Genomic DNA, 18301 nt, shown 5'->3' on the forward strand with positions numbered 1-18301 from the left:
TCTTGTTGAATTATCCAAATGAGCAAACATTCATATATACAGATATTTTCATTAGTGTTATTTATAATAGAGAAAATGAGTCATATTATTGTACTGATGATCTCTTGTTGGATTACTCCAGGATGGCTCATTCATATGGCTGTAGGCAGGAACTAAGTCCAGCCTACATCCAATGAGAAGAAAATTAAGCTCCACTTCTTGAAGAAAGGAGTATCAAAGAATTTGTGGATGTATTCTAAAACCCACTTCAAATGTCTAGCATTTAAATAGGACACAAAATTGAAATTATAGTGATTACAGTTAAAAAAAGATAAGTAAAAAGAACAGAAGGGATCTTAATGATTGTGTTAAGATTTGGAGAGCATAAAATTTACCATATTAACCATTTTCCGGGATTCAGTTTAGTGGTACTAAATACACTAATAATAATATGCAGTCATAGTAATCATCCATCTCTAGAACTCCTTTCATCTTGCAAAAATGAAACTCTATACCCATTAGACAATAGCTTCCTATTTTCCTCTTCCCCCAGCCCCTGACAGCCGCTGTTTTACTTTCCATTCCTATGATTTGGACTATTCTAGGTATCTCATATAAGTGGAATCATATAGTATTTGTGTTTGTAACTGGCTTATTTCACTTAGCATAATGTTCTCAAGGTAGCGTAATGTTCTCAAAGTTCATTTATTGTAGCATATGTCAAAATATCCCACTTCTTTAGTACTGAATAATAATGTTTTATGTATATACTGAAAGTGAAAGTGAACTCGCTCAGTCTTGTCCGACTCTTTGCGACCCCGTGGACTCTAGCCTACGAGGCTCCTCCATCTGTGGAGTTTTCCGGGCAAGAGTACTGGAGTGGGTTGCCATTTCCTTCTCCAGGGGATCTTCCCCAGCCAGGGATTGAACCCGGTTCTCCCGCAAGCAAGCAGACGCTTTTACCGTCTGAGCCACCACACTACATTTTACTTATTTTTTCATTTGTGTATGGACACTTTGGTTGCTTTCATCTTTTGACTGTTGTGAGCAGTGCTGTGAACAAATATCTCTTCAAGACCTTGCTTTCAATTCTGTGCTGGACCATATGATAGTTTTCCTTTAAATTTTTGAGGGACAACTGAGCTATTTTCCATAGCAGCTGTACCATTTTACATTCCAACGAACAGTGCACAAGAGTTACAGTTTCTTCACATCTTCATTAACACTTTTGCTTGTTGGTTGGTTGGATAGTAGCTATCCTAGTTTGTGTGAGGTGGTTATGATACAATTTTTAATGGTTTAGTTTTCCAAGCAAAAATAGTTACTAAATTATCAGGAACTCTTAAGAGAATATAAAGATAACTTTTAGAGATGACAAAATTCTTTTTTGACTTTCACAAAAGGCAAGGTAGGGCATTTTCTTCACTGATATTATAATGTTGATTTTCAGTGAATGCTGATGATGTGATTGCAGGTAAATTGGCAGGATGAGGAGCAGCAAATCAAAAGAGGTGCCTTTACCAAACCCAAGGAGCTCTCCAAGCACGGATGCTATTCAAGGTATGATTTTTTTTCTAAACTGAACTTAATGCTTTGTTTAGGTCCTGTGCCTAAGATGTTGGGCTATTCAGTAAATAAAAATACCCATATGCTTTGATTTATAACAAATGGATAAATGCTTTTTAAAATTCAGTTTCATTTTAAATATACGATATACTTTACCTTCAGAGGCATACAATAGTAAACTGCCATGTAAAGCAATACATTCTTTTTTAAAAAGAATCAGTATATGTAAAGTTAGTTATATATAATATTTTACAGTAAATTCTGACTTAATGTCAATAAATGATACTATATAGCTCCCGATATAGTTATAGACCTGTAGTGCACAGATTAAAAAGTTATAGTCTCTTTGAACTTCTTGTTTTCAGTGATGCATGGGGGTAACTTTAATTTAGGACTTGATTATTTTGAGGGACTTTGACAAATGAGTACATCTGGAGCAAGATAATTGGGTTCGTGAGGGACCTGGAAATCATGTCACATGAGGAGCATTTACAGGAGATGAAAATATTTATCCTAGAGAAGGCTGACTCAGGGGAAATATATAGACTCTTTGAATATATACTCTTTGAAGGGCTATTGTCTGAAAGAATGAATAGATGTTACCTTTGTTTCTACTAGTAGGTTGAAGTCTGGAGTAGTTTTCTGATCTTTTCATATCATAATATGAAATGCAGTATGGTACTTGACAGTGTATTTGTTCAGCTCATTGGGATAAACTGAGGATACTGCTAATTGTTGGAGATGTAGATGGGGGTGTTAGTCTAGGTGTCCTATGGGATCAGTGTCCTAGGGGGATCAGTGCCTAATACAGCTCTAAACCATGTATTGGGAAACTAGGCTTTACAGGATGGGAGAAGAATCATATTTTGGCTCAATGTAATAAAGCGCTTGCTGGAGAACAGTTCTGCCTAATAAAGTGGTTCTCAGACTTTTGAGTGCATTTGGGAGCTTATTAAAATGCAGATTTCAAGGTCCACTTCAGAGATCCTAATTCAGTAAATATTAATGTTGCCCAGCAGATATAACCACACCATGGGATGCACTTTCTCAGACCAAGGCTGCTGTAAGTAATTATAGGTTCCATTTCTTTCCTTGTAGTTTAAAATTTTCTGTTATGATTGAGTAGATTAAAATTCTTTTCTATAGTGTTTTTTTATGAGAAAATAGTTAAACTTTTCAATATGAAAAGTTATATACTATGTTACAAAATTAACGTTAGTGACAACTATTAGATAGTAAAGCAGTAATTAGGACATTAAGTATCAGAAACATTAACACTATGGCATATAAAATATTAAACTATGTTGTGTTATTTATTCTGCTTTAATTTACTCAGTTGGTATGTTGAGATGAAGGTTTAAAACATAGAATTTATTAGAGAAGGTAGGACTGTGTCTGTGTAGAAAGCTCATAGAGAGGAAATGAAAGGGACAGCTTTTGCTTGAGTGGACTGTGAGTCACCTGCTGGTTTTCTGTGGCAGTAACAGGCTATTGTCTCTTAGCACTGCTGAAGAAGAATGATTATGGGCCACCGTTCTCATTTATATTCTGTCCAGTCTTGTCTGGAGTTTAGGAATCCAGGTTTGTCAAGTGATACATAGCTCTTTAAAGAGAGACCTTTTCCTTTTCTTCTTCATTTGCTCTCTAGGCAAATTGCTCTTCTAATATATGTTAGGTTGGTATAAAAGTAATTGTGGTTTTTGCATTAATGAAATTTGCCATTTGATTTTGGAATACACTCTAAATGTGGTTATGTTATACATCATTTTAACGTGCATTTCTCACTTTATGTTTTTTTTGCTAATGACTTATATTACTTGCTGCTTATTTTATATATTTTTTAGACTATGGAAATTATGTTAGACAAAAAGCAGATTTGAGTGATTTTCTTATTTGAGTTCAAAATGGGTCATTTGAAGCAACAGAGACAGCTGACAACAACAGTGCTTTTGGATCAAGAACTGCTAACAAATGTACAGTGTAGTGGTAGTTCAAGAAGTTCTGAAAAGGAAACAAGAAGCTTGAAGATTAAAGAGCATAGTGGCCAGCCATCAGAAATTAACACGACTAATTGAGAGCCATCATCGTATTGATCCTTATATAACTGTGCGAGAAGTTGCTGAAGAACTCAGTGTTGACCGTTCTACAGTCGTGCAGCATTTGAAGCAAATTGGGAAGGTGAAAAGCTCTATAAGTGGATGCCTCGTGAGCCGACTAGAAGTCAAAAAAATCGTCATTTTGAAGTGTCTTCTCTTATTCTGTGTAACATCAGTTGTATTTCTGATTGAGAATCCATTTCTCAATCGGATTGTGCCATGCGACAAAAGGTAGATTTTATATGACAACCAGCAACAACCAGCCGAGTGGCTGCACCGAGAAGCAGCTCCAAAGCACCACCCTAAGCCAGACTTGCGCCAGTAAAAGGTTCTTGTCACTGTGTGGTAGTCTGCTGCCCGCCTCATCTACTGCAGCTCTCCGAATCCCAGTGAAACCACCACCTCTGAGAAGGATGCTCAGAAAATCGATGAGATGCACCCAAAATTGCAACACCTGCAGCCTACCGGTATTGGTTAACAGAAAGGGCCTAATTTTTCTCCATGACAGCGCCCAAGTGCATGTTACACAAACTGCACTTCAAAAGTTGAACGAATTGGGCTACAGAGTTTTGCCTCATCCAGATACTTAACCTGACCTCTTGCTAACCAACTGCTACTTCCTCAGTATCTCAACAACTTTTTGCAGGGAAAATGCATCCACAGCCAGCAGGATGCAGAAAATGCTTCTTAAGAGTTTGTTGAATCCTGAAGCACAAATTTTTATGCTACAGAAATAAACTTCTCATTGGCAAAAATGTTTTCATTGTAATGGTTCCTATTTTGATTAATAAAGATATGTTTGAACCTAGTAATAATGATTTAAAATTCACAGTCTGAGGGCTGCCCTGTTGGTTTAATGGTAAAGAATTCACTTGCCAGTGCAGGAGACACAGGTTTGATCCCTGATCCACAAAGATTCCACATGCTGCAGAGAACAGTAGCTGAGTTCGAGAGCCTGTATATGTATATGTATTTATATATTTGTCTTATTTGTTTTGAATTCTACCAGAATTCAAGTCATCTATTTCTTAACAGTATAAATTTGATACTTTCTATCCTATAATCTTTTGAACTGATTTGAAAGTCAGTCTGGAAAAGGTACTATAACCTAGATTTGTTCATAAAGCAGAGTCAGATTTTGGGTCCATGAATGTAGCAATCAGCATATATGCTTCGTGAGCATTGTACATTTATAATATAAGAATAGTTTTTATCCCCAATTAAATTTAGAGGTAAACTAACTTAGAGCTGAATTGTTAATAGTTGTTTTTTTTTAAAAAAATTATTGGGTTTTTAAAAATAATTTTTAGGGGTAATCAATGGTTCATAATATAAATGGGGGAACAGTCTGATATAGAACTATTAATATATAAAGGATTATTCCAATTTTGTGAGTACATTGCACTGCTAAAATCTGAAAGAAGATAAATCAATTTTACACAAAGTTTTTATCTCTTTGTGGTAGAATTTTGGAATTTTGATTATTTTTTTTACTTTGTTCTGTTTTCTCCACGTTTTCTCCTGTAAGCATTTAGGAGAAAATACTTTTTAAAATCATTGATGATTATATCAAAAGACAACTGTAGTGCTTCGAAACCTGAATTTTATTTTATTAACTTTGTCCTTATTGTAAAACTTATTTTTTGGATATAAAATGATAAAAAGTTGTGGCAACTTAAATAATCCTAAATTTTAGTCTAGAGGAATTGTTCTTTCCTCATTTTTACTTATAAAACACATAGAATATGTAGAAATGCACAAAATATGTAGCATAATGATATGCAACATACAATGTCAGAAAATTTACTGCTTTTAAAAAACTCAACAATTAAAAAAACATCAACAGGTCAAATAGAAAACTCTTGGTATTCTATAGACGTTTTTATTTTTGTGTCCAAATTTGGGTAGCATTGGCCAATTGCTTAAGTAGTAAATAATAGAAAAACTATATTGTTTTTAGTTAAAATAAAGCATTCCTAAGTTTTTTCTGCTTTGGAGAAAGTTGTTGGACAATATAATTTAAGTAATTAAATTGATGGTAGCTGGTTTTGAATAGAATTAACCTATTTGTTTTGATGGTGTTTAAACTTCAGCTGAGACACATTGAAAACAAATTGGAAGTAGCCCCTACGAGTACAGCTGTGTTTGATTCTGTCATGGATACCAAGAAATCTTCTGCAAGTGCTACCAGAAAAATTAGTAGAAAAGGTATGTATGAGGTGACTTCCAAAGATATAAATATATTAAATATGAGTTTTTGGTGTTCTGGTTTGATTTCTCCATATAGGCCCGTGTATTTCCTTGTTGTTTTGTCAGAGACGAGATGCTTCATCAGCATTTAGTTTTTTCCTTTGGTGCTGAGTACTTATGAAGCAGCCTCATATTCAGTGACTGTAGACGACGTTTTCTCCATCTTTTGATCAGGGACTTAGCACCACAGCATCACCTTTGGCAGTGAGTTTTCATTTGTTAGTGAGAATTTGATTTTGAGCCTTTACGGTTATATGTGTCCTTTTTTTAAAAAAAAATTTACAGGTATTTTAGTTTGAAACTTAGTTGACTTAAGACTTTTTTTTTTTGGTTGGGATTTATGATCAAAATTAGAATATTTATCTTACAAATACTATCATAAATTGACTGTCAATATTTTCTTTGGTTACCTTTCATATATTTAATTTTCTGGTTGCATAATTAGTGGAATAAACCTGCAGATTAACTGAAACTATGATTCTTTTCTATAATCTGTGAGTCTTGGGTTTTAGCTGATGCATCTTTTTTGAAGTGAGAGCCTTTGACCAAAGGAATTTTTTATTTAGAATTTTACTTTGTGTTGTTCGCTTAGAATGCAGTCTTTCTCTATAGATTGAGTTACTGTAATAATAGAACCTGAATTTTTTTTTGGTCTACTTGGATGATATCCAGCTTGAGAGTCCAGAAACAATAAGATACCTAAGTTATTAAATGCTAGCCACGTTCAGAGACAGTTGTATTTTATATCATATGTTTTCATAGATTTCCTTTTTCTTCAGATGGTAGATACCTGGATGATTCTTGGGTTAATGCTCCAGCCTCCAAATTTTCTAAATCACGAAAAGAGAAATCTCGTAGTCCTCTCAGAGCTACCACCCTAGAGAGTAATGTAAAAAAAATTAATCGTGTGGAGTTTCGTGACCCTTTGGTTTCTTACAGGTTAGTGTGGGTGTCCTTTTTTTTTTTTTAAATTATCTATAGACTTAACCTATAGTATTTGTACTAATATTATAGTTTATTTTCTCAGTTTTTCATCACACTCTGAATCTAGTAGTATTACATTTTCCATTTTCCCAAAAGGTAAAGCAAAATCTTTTATATTATGAAATGCTAACTTTCTGTTCTTTTACAGATTGAATATTTGGGGAGAAGTAGTAATATTTGCTCCAGACCACTCCATTGTAATATGCTTCCTACAAACAAATTATTCAGTTTCTGGAAGTATGGCTTTCTTCTCCCTTATATCTCAGATTGGGTATTCTACACAGTGGTCTTCACGTAGTTTAGTTTTCTTCTCTTTTTTGAGTTGGAGGGGGTTAGCATTAATCAGTTAACTAAAATTTCTTTCTTCTGATAATGTGAGTTGGTTTATTGTTTGTGTTGCCAGTGGTTCCTTTTAACAGTTAGATGTTCAAGATTGATGAATGAATTTTAATATATGAATAGTATAAAATGCTTTGCATTTTTATTAGCTAATTTAGGATATTCACCAGATAAAATTAAAGAGTTTTGTATTTGAGGGACATTTTAACTACTGATAGAAATATGTTCTTGCTGTTAGGATAGCAAATAGTATTAAGTAATAGATACTGAAACTTATAGTTTCTTGTTTCATTTATATTCATTTTTTAGTATTTTAAAGTGTCAATCAGTAAAGTAAGGAGTTTTTAACGATGGTGCTTGGAAATACTTAGTTTTTATACTTGCTGTTGTTCAGTTGCTAAGTCATGTCTGACTCTGCGACTTCGTCAACTGCATCATGCCAGGCTTCCCTCTCCTTCACTATCTCTCCAAGTTTGCTCAACCTCATGTCCATTGATTCAGTGATGCCTTCCAACAATCTCATCCTCTGTTGCCCCATTCTCCTCTTGCCCTCAGTCTTTCCCAGCATCAGGATCTTTTCCAATGAGTTGGTTCTTCACATCAGGTGGCATTCAGCATCAGTCCTTCCAATGAATATTTAGGGTTGATTTCCTTTAGGATTGACTGGTTTGATCTCCTTGTTGTCCAAGGGACTCTCAAAAGAGTAGTCTCTAGCACCACAGTTCAAAAGCATCAGTTCTTCATTGCTTAACCTTCTTTATGGTCCAACTGTCACATCTTACATTTGAGTTAAAAAATTTGGGTGATGAAGGTGAATTATGCTTCCCCGGTGGCTCAGCGGAGCTGCAGGTGATGTGGGTTCGTTCCCTGGTTCGGGAAGATCCCCTGGAGGAGGGCATGGCAACCCACTCCAGTATTTTTGCCTGGGGAATCCCGTGGACAGAGGAGCCAGGTGGGCTACAGTCCATAGGGTCACAAAGAGTTGGACACAAGCAACTTAGCATGCAAGCATGCAGAGGTAAATTATGGGTTTGATTTTCAGTGTGTTCCATTTGATGCAATTTTGAAATATCTAGGTGAAAATATTCAGTAGGCAGTTGGATGTTTGGGTAGGAATGTGTGTGGAAAAGTCGGTGCTGCGAATATAAATATGGGAGTTGTCAGTAGCATTGAAGTGATAAAAGTGAAAAAAATAAGAGAAAAGGCCAGGGACTTAATCTGGGTACAAGTGCATAGTTTAGAAGAAGGAGAAAGGGAAAATTTAAAAGAATAATGAGATGCCTAGAAACATAATCACTATCAGAATTGAAACTAAATTACTATTTCTATTCTAATATTCTTTCTGCAAATAATACTACCTCACATTTAAAATTGTGTAAATTATGTATATTTTAAGAAAAGAAACAAATACCCATAGGATAGCTGTGAATAGAACACCCTTCACCTGGCCAGCTCCATTCATCATCTAAAACTCACCTTTTATCACCTTCTGTATGAAACACTGCTGTATTTGTTTCTACCCCATTTCATTTCCTAGCTTATTCAGCCCTTCCTCTGTGCTTCCCAGGTGGCACTAGTGGTAAAGAACCTGCTTGCTAATGCAAGGGACAGAAGAGACTCAGGTTTGATCCCTGGGTTGGGAAGATCCCCTGGAGAAGGGCATGGCAACCCACTTCAGTATTCTTGCCTGGAGAATCCTATGGACAGAGGAGCCTGGCAGGGTAGTCCATGGGGTCATAAGGAGTCGGACAAGACTGGAGCGACTTAGTACCACCTGTGCGTCCTCTGTTGGAGCATTTTCATGCGGCATTATATTTCGATTAAATGTGTGCCCATTACATTACTTATGTAAAACTACAAATCTGTCTTATTCCCAAACCATTATCTTAATGCTTGTCATTTAACTAAGTATTCTATAGATATTTTTCCAGCATTTTATCATGATAATTTTCATATTTATAGAAAAGTTGAAAGAATTGCATAGTGAACATCCTTATTCATAGTAGATACTTAATGAGTGAGTAAAAGACTGTGTGAAATTACTTTTTTTTTTTAAGTTCATTTATTTTGATCTCTCTAATTTGGCTCTGCTGGGTCTTAGTTGTGGCATGCTGAGGTCTTTAGTTGCAGCATGTGGGAACTAGTTCCCTGACCAGGGATGGAACCTGGCCCCCTTCATTGAGAGTGCAGAATCTTAGCCATTGGACTACAAGGGTAGTCCCTACTTTACTTTTTTTGGTTAATTTTCTTTCCCTTATGATTAAGACATGTAGGTAACCTACCATTTTATACTTTATTTTATTCTCTGTTGTTTAGTCGCTAAGTTGTATCTGACTCTTTGCGATCCCATGGATTGTAGCTTGCTAGGTTTCTCCGTCTGTGGGATTTCCCAGGCAAGAATAGTGGAGTAGGTTGCCATTTCCTTCTCCAAGGCATCTTCCTGACCCAGGCATAGAACCACATCTCCTGCATTGGCAGGTGGGTTCTTTACTGCTGAGCCACCAGGGATTCCTATTTTATTCTCTGCATGTGCTGATTTTAGACCTTAATCATTTCAACAGTGAGTTGTTGCAGTCTGGTCGAGATAGTGAAAATAAATGAATTTAGTCTTGATCTCTAGTGGAAGCTGCAGAACTCAGTTCTCAGCCCCTGTCTTATTTAATAATCAGCCTATCAAAAGAGGGTCTAATTTTTTTGAGTCATGGACCCCAGTGAGAATCTGATGAAAGCTATAGACTGTCTCTTTAGAAAAATGCACACACTTGTGTACTCATGATAGCTGCAAAATTACCATATTTTGCTGTAATGGAGTCATGACTTTAATCATCTTTGTGATATTTAGAGTTTTATGCCTAAACTGAAAGATTTAGATCAGTAATATACAATGGCACCATTAAAGTGAACCACACATATGTAATTTAAATATTTTTAGTAGTCACATGCACATACCCAAAGATGTTTTACGGTCTTTATTCTTTAATTTTTTAAAGTCTGGTACGTAATTTACATTACAGCATATCTCAGTTTGGATTAAGCACATTCAAGTGCTCAATTGCCACATGAGGCAAATGTCTACTCTTTCAGAACTTGGAGGTCCAGATGGTTGTAATGTTTGTGTCTGTAATTTTGTTGGGTTGTTTTTCATGTCTTCTTCCTACTGCCGAGGCTTGTCTTCATTAATCTCCCTTTTAATAACTGCTTCTGCTTCTAAAATATAACTTACTAGAATGATACGTAAAATCAAAACAGTTTCTGAAGGAATGCTTTTGCTAGTGTTTTGTGAGTAGAGGATATGGACTGTGTGAGGCGTGCTTTGGCTGTGTCCAGTCTTCTTTGCCTACTCTGGAATTTCTAGACATGCTTTACATAATTTGAAGCTGCCAAAAAAGTAGTCTGTAGTTCAGAGAGATTTAACTTTACTAACCACATTTATTTGGGGGTGAATGTTTATTGTACTTCCATTTTATTTCTACTCCCAATCTGTTAATTTCATACACTGTTTAGAAGTTATATATGTGAAATGCCAGAATTTGAGAATTTTTCCCTGTAGTTCTTAAGATTTTATGGAGAAGTAAAATGTACATTTTGGTAGTAAGTGTCAAGTGAATATCCAAAGTCAGATTGTAATTCTGCTTTCTGGGGTTCTTAAGGAAATCACTGCATGCATCTTTTGCATAGTTTTATAATATGCACATTATGATTTACATTATTTGCCATAATCTAACCTTTGATACTCAGGAGGCATTGAGCATTGAATTTTAATAGTATTAATGATTATCTTGTTATTTCTAACCTACTAGAGGGTCTAGGTTTTGGGGTCTCTAGTGTTTAGAGTTCTCCATTCAGTTTGTATGACTGGTTTTTGTATTCTTTATTTAAAGCTTATTATTTTTTAATAATAGGGAAGTCCATGGCACACCATCCAGTATAAGTCCCAGCCATTTAGAGTCAAAGCATGTATATTGTGTGGATGTTAATGAAGAGAAGCCTGAGAGTGGGAACCGGCTGATGTGCAGTCGAGAAGATCGGAATATACTTTGCTGTGATTATGAGAGCTCCCAATCATCTGCCGTTGATGACACAGTTGTTAGGTTTTTAAACGATCGACCAACAATTGATGCATTGCAAAATTCTGAATGTTTGATTAAGGTGGCAGCTGCTGTGAGAAGTGATGAAGAAAAACCTAATAGAACGAAAGGAAATGAGAACGCTTTGAAGTCTTCTGTGTGTACCATGGGCCATAATATTGATTCAAAAGTGTCACGGTTAACTGACTCTTCTCCGTCTTCTACTAGTACTTGTAATTCCCAAAGATTAGATATCCTAAAGCGACGACAACATGATGTCAAACTGGAAAAACTCAAGGAGCGGATTAGAAAACAGTGGGAACACTCAGAAGAAACAAATGGCCAGGGCCAGAATCTGGGTCATATTGACCATCCAGTAATGGCTGTTAATGTTGATAGCTCAGTGACAGCAAAAGTCAGGAAAGTGGCAGCAGCACCACCTGCTCCAACATATAAAGGTTTGTAATCAGTGTTTACATCTTCTCTTTCCCTGCCTCCTTGTCTCCCTGTTTCCCTAGGATGTATTGGAGTAGAGAGGATCATTTAGAATAGGGGGTGATTCTCAAATGCATAAAAAAAGTAATTCAAAGTGCATGCTAAAAATGCAGATTCAGATCCTTCAAGAGGTTCTTTTAGTTTGAGACCTACCATACGAACCTTTAATAAGTTGAACAAAGGAGAAAATAAAAATTAGTATAAATTTCAGAGAAGTGAAAGAATATTGCTGTTATTCTGCCATTGTATTTCTATTGTTATTAGAAATTCTTTTAAAAGCAATGTTTGAAAAATGCTTCAATCACTGCTAGTTAATATTTGGTTACAGAATATCTTGGCACTGACATTTTGATCCTGTTTTGTTAACCTTAGAATTTTGACAGGGGTTTTCTCCATGTTTAAGAAAACAATAAATCAGATTTCCATTGAGAAGATGCTTTTCAGAGAGAATTTCTGCTTTCAGCCCAACTCAAGCTTTTATATATGGTGGTTTTGCATCTTTATGTTCCTGAAATTATTTTCACAGGGTCAGGGTCATCCATGTAAAATTTTGATTCATTGATGAGATTAGACTTTTGTCTCAAAGTTCCTACCATTCTGGCCTTTCTTTTGCAGATATTTTTTCAAGTTCAGTATTTATAAATGTATGAAGATCAAAATATAATCAAGATTGGTTTATTCTGTTAATTTTAAGAGAACAAACTTAACTATCTATAGTTTGAACAGTTTATCTGTTTTTTTTGTGATATGTTTTCTACTAATATTCATTATGAATTAAAGATAGATATTAGCATTTTATTCCAGATAATTTATGATAAAATTGTGGGTAATTCCCTTAATAAAATTCTTTCTTATCCTTCTAGTTGTTTGTGTGCCATGTAGAAATTGTCCACATTACTGACAGAGCTGTTAGCAAATGATGGGGTCAGAAGTTCTTCCTGGTTCTAAGATAGTGATTATACAAAACTTTGGCTATATTTATATGAGACCCATTAAATGCAGATTGTACCTTTAAGGTTTGTTCATTCTAGAAGTCAAAGTCTGTGGTTTCAAAAGTTCTTCCACTAAAGCAGAGTTAAGATGTTTGATTTGAATCTGTGTTTTATTTAATAATTAAAAATCTAAAAATTAAGAAAGCAACCTTAAAGAATCAGAGTGAAAATTTTAAGTATGACTTTGAGTTGTGACTAGATTTTGCATATTCCTTTTATTACTAGTTTTAATAGTTTAGTTTCCGTCTTAAAATATATTATGAATGTAACTTTTATGAGGTTAACTAATGAAGTATAGTATTCATTTCAGAAATCATAACAAAATATGGTTTCCAGTGGTATCCTGAGCGGTGGATTTATCTTTTCCAACAGTGAAGAACAGTTTTTTTGCTAACTTTTTGTCTGTATAAATTAAAAGTATCTTAATATACTGTATTCTAAAGTGACATTTTAATTTCATTTGTTTAAATACTTAATAAATTCACTTGACTTGCAGTTGAAAAGACAAAAAGGATGTACATTGAAAGGCTGTATCTCTTGTGCTCCAGTCACCTGGTCCCCTTTCTGGAGGTTACTTGTGTTAATAATTTATGTATCATTCCAGAGATAATTTTCTCTTACACAAATGAGAGAGAGAAGAGAGACAGAGAAGGAGATTTTTCTTTGTCTTTTTAATATAGTTGTTAGTATATGAAACCCATTCTAAACACATTACTTTTATGTATGTATATGTTTAAAATTTGAAGTAGTGAACACAGTGGTTCTTTCATTGTTTTATACTTAGTGGTTTACATATCTTTTTCTTTCTGGTTTACATGTCCAAGAAGATTAAGCCTATATTGATCATCTGTATTTTATTTCAAAACTTAGTACAGTGTCTTGGACACAAATGCACAGTAAATATTTTATTCTATTCAGTAAATTCAATTAGTAAGAAAAAATGTGCACAAAGAGAATGGAAATAAAAACTGGGAAACAGAAAGAGAAACTGATGTAGATACTGAAAGCTGCTTAAAGTTAACTTATAAGTAAAGATGCAAATATAAAGAAAGGCTCCCATAAAGATAAATGTTTCCTGAAGAGAAGAAAAAGTGATAAGGTTGAATGTAGAGAGATGGAATGAGGGTAAGAAATGTTGGGAGGAAGATAGGTTTACATGGAATTGCCACACTTTCTTGTTATAAACTGTAGTTTGCAATAGACTAAACACTGTGTTTATAAACTTTTTGTTTATGTAGCTATAAGCATAGTTGTGTGTGCCCTGTGGTACAAATTTCAGGTAAAATTAAGCTTATGCTGTTGTCTTAAGAGCTGAATAGATTACTTTCTATTAGACATGTAATTATTTTACCAGTAACATTTTATCTAGCACTTTTAAAGTGCTTTTACCAATTTTTGACTCTATTAAATTGTTTACTTTTTATAAAATATTTAATGGCATTTCTTTGGTAAGTTGAGCCCATTTGAAAATACAGATCTTTTTACTATTCTGGTTATCATCCATATTCATTACTTTATCTTTTTTTCACAAAGTAACATTTTAAGTTTAGTAGGTTTCTTAAGGAATAGTGATGAATTTGAAGTAGGAAATTAGAATGATAATTTATAGGAAATAGCACATGTGTAATGTTTGTTGAGAAATCGAACAAGTATGTTTTAAGGAACTGTTTTCCACGCTTTGGTTGTCTGATTTTGCCTGTGTAGACAGAAGCTTGTCCATTTGTTCAGCCATAGGCAAAATCAGACAGATGATAGTGATTAATGCCTGTCTTCAAAGAAAAGAAGAGTGACTATTGTTTCTCCTCAGACTTGAAAAGGTAGTTTGTTTCTCTGATATCCATAATTTATGATTGACATTCTTTTATCATTTAATTTGGTGCTTCTCCATTTCTAGTCTTTTTGAACAAATGTATATTGCTTTGTCTAACTGAAGCTTACTTTTCCAAACAGCACTTGTTAACACATTATGTGGTAGCTAATGATGCATTCCTCTTTTAAAAGCTTATAAAGCTGTTCAACATTTAATTATTAGGGATGCACAAATCAAAACCACAATAGATACCATTTCATACCTATGAGGGTGACTATAATAAAAAAGACAATAACAAGTGAGGATATGGAGAAATTGCTGGTGAAAATGTAAAATGGTGCAGCTTCTTTAGAAAACATTTTGACAGTTCCTCAACAAGTTCAACGTAAGAGTTACCATATGACCCAGCAATTCCACTCCTAGATATACTACCCAAGGGAATTGAAAAAGGTATATTTACACACATCCTTGTGCATATATGTTTATAACGACATTATTCATAATAGCCAAAAAGTAGAAACACCCCAGATGTTTATCAACTGGTAAATGGATAAGCAAACATTGATATACCTGTACAGTGGAGTATCATTCAACAATAAAAGCTAAGTGAAAGAAGCCAGACACAAAAGGCCACACATTGTAGGATTCTATTTATATGGAAATGTCCAGAATAGGCGAATCTATAAAGATAGAAAATAGTTGAGTAGTTGGCAGGGACTAGAGGGAATGGTGTTGGTTGCAACTGCTAATGGGTACAGGGTTACTTTTCAGGGTGATGAAATGCTCTAGAATTAGATGGTGGTGATAGTTGTGTAACTATCTGAATATCCTAAAAAGCAGGGAGTTGTACACTTTAAAAGAGTGAATTTTGTAGTGTATTAATTTATTTCACTTAAAATTAATAATATAACAAAACTTTTAATGCAGTATTGATAAGGATGTTTTGTATTGTTGGTTATATATTAGGCTTCAATCCTTCAGAGACCAAGATTCGAACACCTGATGGGAAAGTGTGGCAGGAGGCTGAGTTTCAAAACATGAGTAGAGAACTGTATCGTGACTTAGCACTTCACTTTGCAGGTGAGAGTAGAGTGTTCCTAGGTTTTGAGTGTTTTATCATGCATACTACCTAAGCTGCAATACTGAAACGTAAAATTGTCACCAAACTAAAGTTATTTCCCATTTTAAATGCATGGTATACTTAAGTAGTGACATTGTCAGTCACAAGACTCTTAGCTTCTAGGCTTTGCTCCAGGGTTGCATTAGCATATATAGCTGAAAAGACAGAAACTAGGCTATTTTAAAACTAAGGGACGTTCTGAGTGGGCTTGTCTGATTTGAAGGAAACCTAAGAGTCTAGTTGAAGTTTACTAGCCCTCTGAGATCTTTGAAATGGTCAGTAATTTGGTGAGCAGCAGATGAGATACTGTGAGGGCAAAAAGCAGGAAGGAAAATGAACATTATCAGAAGGGAATAATGTGTGTTAGAGGATTGAAAATAGGAGGAACTTATGGAAGACTGGAAGAGGAAAATAGGAAGATCATACGTATAATAATACTATATTGAAACCTTGTATGATTTTGGGCAAGATGCTGCCCAACATTTAGTCTCCTAAATGTTTTACAGTTGAGGAAGTGTAAGCTCAAGGAGTAATTTTCCCATGGTTGCATAGAGCAGTTAAAAATTGAAGCCAAGGTTTAAAACCAACTCAGTCTGACTCTGAAGCCTGAAAATTTTCTGGTAAGCCCTATTAGAGACTCTGCTAATAAATATTATGGCATTAACTGTCCAGTCCAATTTTCCTACTATTATTTTTGGAACAATATCTTCAGAAATTTTTTCTCATATGAAAAGGAAATATAATGCAATAGTTAAGAGCGAGATTTTGGAATTAGTTTACAAGGATTCAAATTCTGGCTTTGCCACTTAATTAGTTTTTCATACTATCTGTGTTACATAAACTCTCTTCCTTGGTTTTCTCATTTGTAAAATGGGAATGATAATATGCTTCATAGAACAGTATCAATAGACTAGTGGAATGATGTATGCCAAAGAACTCTTAAAGAGGTCTGCCTATTATAGTCTGCCTTCTCTTTTGTTTTGGTGGGTCAACTCTCCCACTGCTTCTATCTTAAACAAAACCCATCTACTTCTGTATTAAATTCCATTTGCTCTAGTGTATTTAAGGGCATTACTACAGCCCTGTTTTCTCTTTCCCATTATCAAGTTTTCCCTCTCTGTGAGGTCATGCCCGTCAACATAGTGTTTGATAAGATGCTGTTACCTGGGCCATCATAAAAGAGCCCCTCTTTTGGGCCTACTCTGCTTTGTTTCTCTCCTTTTATTTACAGTGACGCTTCAGAAAGTTGCTTTATCTTCATAGTCTCCAATTTTTCTCCTCAGTTTTACTCTTGAATCCTTTCTGTTAGGTTTTTGCCCCTACTTCTCTGTGGACTGCTGTTACCAAGGTCATCAGTGACCCCTCCACATTGCTAAATCCAGTGTGTAATTCTCATTTGTTATCCTGCTTGATCTCTCAGAAACATTGAGTTCAGTTTAGTCGCTCAGTCGTGTCCAACTTTGCGACCCCATGGACTGCAGCATGCCAGGCTTCCCTGTCCATAACCAACTCCCAGAGCTTGCTCAAACTCGTGTCCATCGAGTCGGTCATGCCATTCAACCATCTAATCCTCCATCATCCCCTCCTCCTGCCTTCAATCTTTCCCAGCATCAGAGTCTTTTCAAAGGAGTCAGTTCTTTGCATCAGGTGGCCAGAGTATTAGAGTTTCAGCTTTAGCATTAGTCCTTCCAATGAATATTCAGGGATGATTTCTTTTGGGATGGACTGGTTGGATCTCCTTGGAGTCCAAGGGACTCTCAAGAGTCTTCTCCAACACCACAGTTCAGAAGCATCAATTCTTCGGCGCTTAGCTTTTTTTATGGTCCAGCTCTCATATCCATAGATGACTACTGGAAAAACCATAGCTTTGACTAGACAGACCTTTATTGGTAAAGTAATGTCTCTGCTTTTTAATATGCTGTCTAGGTTGGTCATAGCTTTCCTTCCAAGGAGCCAGTGTCTTTTAATTTCATGGCTGCTGTCACCATCTGCAGTGATTTTGGAGCCCCCCAAATAAAGTCTCTTTCAGAAACGTTGGATATCACTAATCACTTCATCTTTGAAATTCTTCACTTCGAATCTTATCTATGATACCATAAGTGTTTAGTTTTCCTCCTAAGTTTATGTGCTCTTTTTCGTTCTTTTTTTTTTCCTAATCAACTATCTGATCTCTGAACATTGGCATGTCCTGGTCCCTGTGTTTGGATCTGTGTTTCTCATTGTTTTTCTTTTCTCTTCTATCCCTTTCTTTTTCCTTTATTGTTTTTTAAATTTTTTGTTTATCCATATACAAACTAGGCAAGCTCATCGAGTTTCAGTACTTTAAATATTCTCCGCTGATGATTCTCAGATTTATGTCTCTGACCAGACTTCTCTGAATTCAGATTCATGTCCAGCTGCTAACTCTGCACCTCCCCCTGGATGTATAATAAATTTCTTAAGCTTAATATATTCAAAAATGGAGCTAGCTAACTAAATGAGGTCATGGTACACCCCTTAAACTTATTCCTCTGGTAGTCTCTCCATCTTACTGGAGAGTAAATCTTATCCTTCTGATTGTTCAGGTCCCAAATCCTTGGTCATCTTTGATCCCTCTATTTCTC

At 35.2% G+C, this 18301-nt stretch overlaps 1 protein-coding gene across 1 annotated transcript in view; it reads left to right on the top strand.

Annotated features, from left to right (window-relative positions):
• Positions 1–1466: 1466 nt before the first annotated feature.
• The window catches only part of CEP350 (centrosomal protein 350), a 125384-nt gene continuing 108549 nt past the window's right edge, over positions 1467–18301 (top strand). Inside the window, exons 1-6 of the mRNA XM_068986345.1 lie at positions 1467–1539; positions 2562–2608; positions 5735–5849; positions 6671–6830; positions 11117–11739; positions 15545–15658. Of these exons, the coding sequence (XP_068842446.1) occupies positions 1467–1539; positions 2562–2608; positions 5735–5849; positions 6671–6830; positions 11117–11739; positions 15545–15658 (1132 nt within the window). The remainder of the gene's footprint in view (positions 1540–2561; positions 2609–5734; positions 5850–6670; positions 6831–11116; positions 11740–15544; positions 15659–18301) is intronic.

This window comes from Capricornis sumatraensis, chromosome 14 (genome assembly GCF_032405125.1).
Source record: "Capricornis sumatraensis isolate serow.1 chromosome 14, serow.2, whole genome shotgun sequence".
Classification (NCBI taxonomy): domain Eukaryota; kingdom Metazoa; phylum Chordata; class Mammalia; order Artiodactyla; family Bovidae; genus Capricornis; species Capricornis sumatraensis.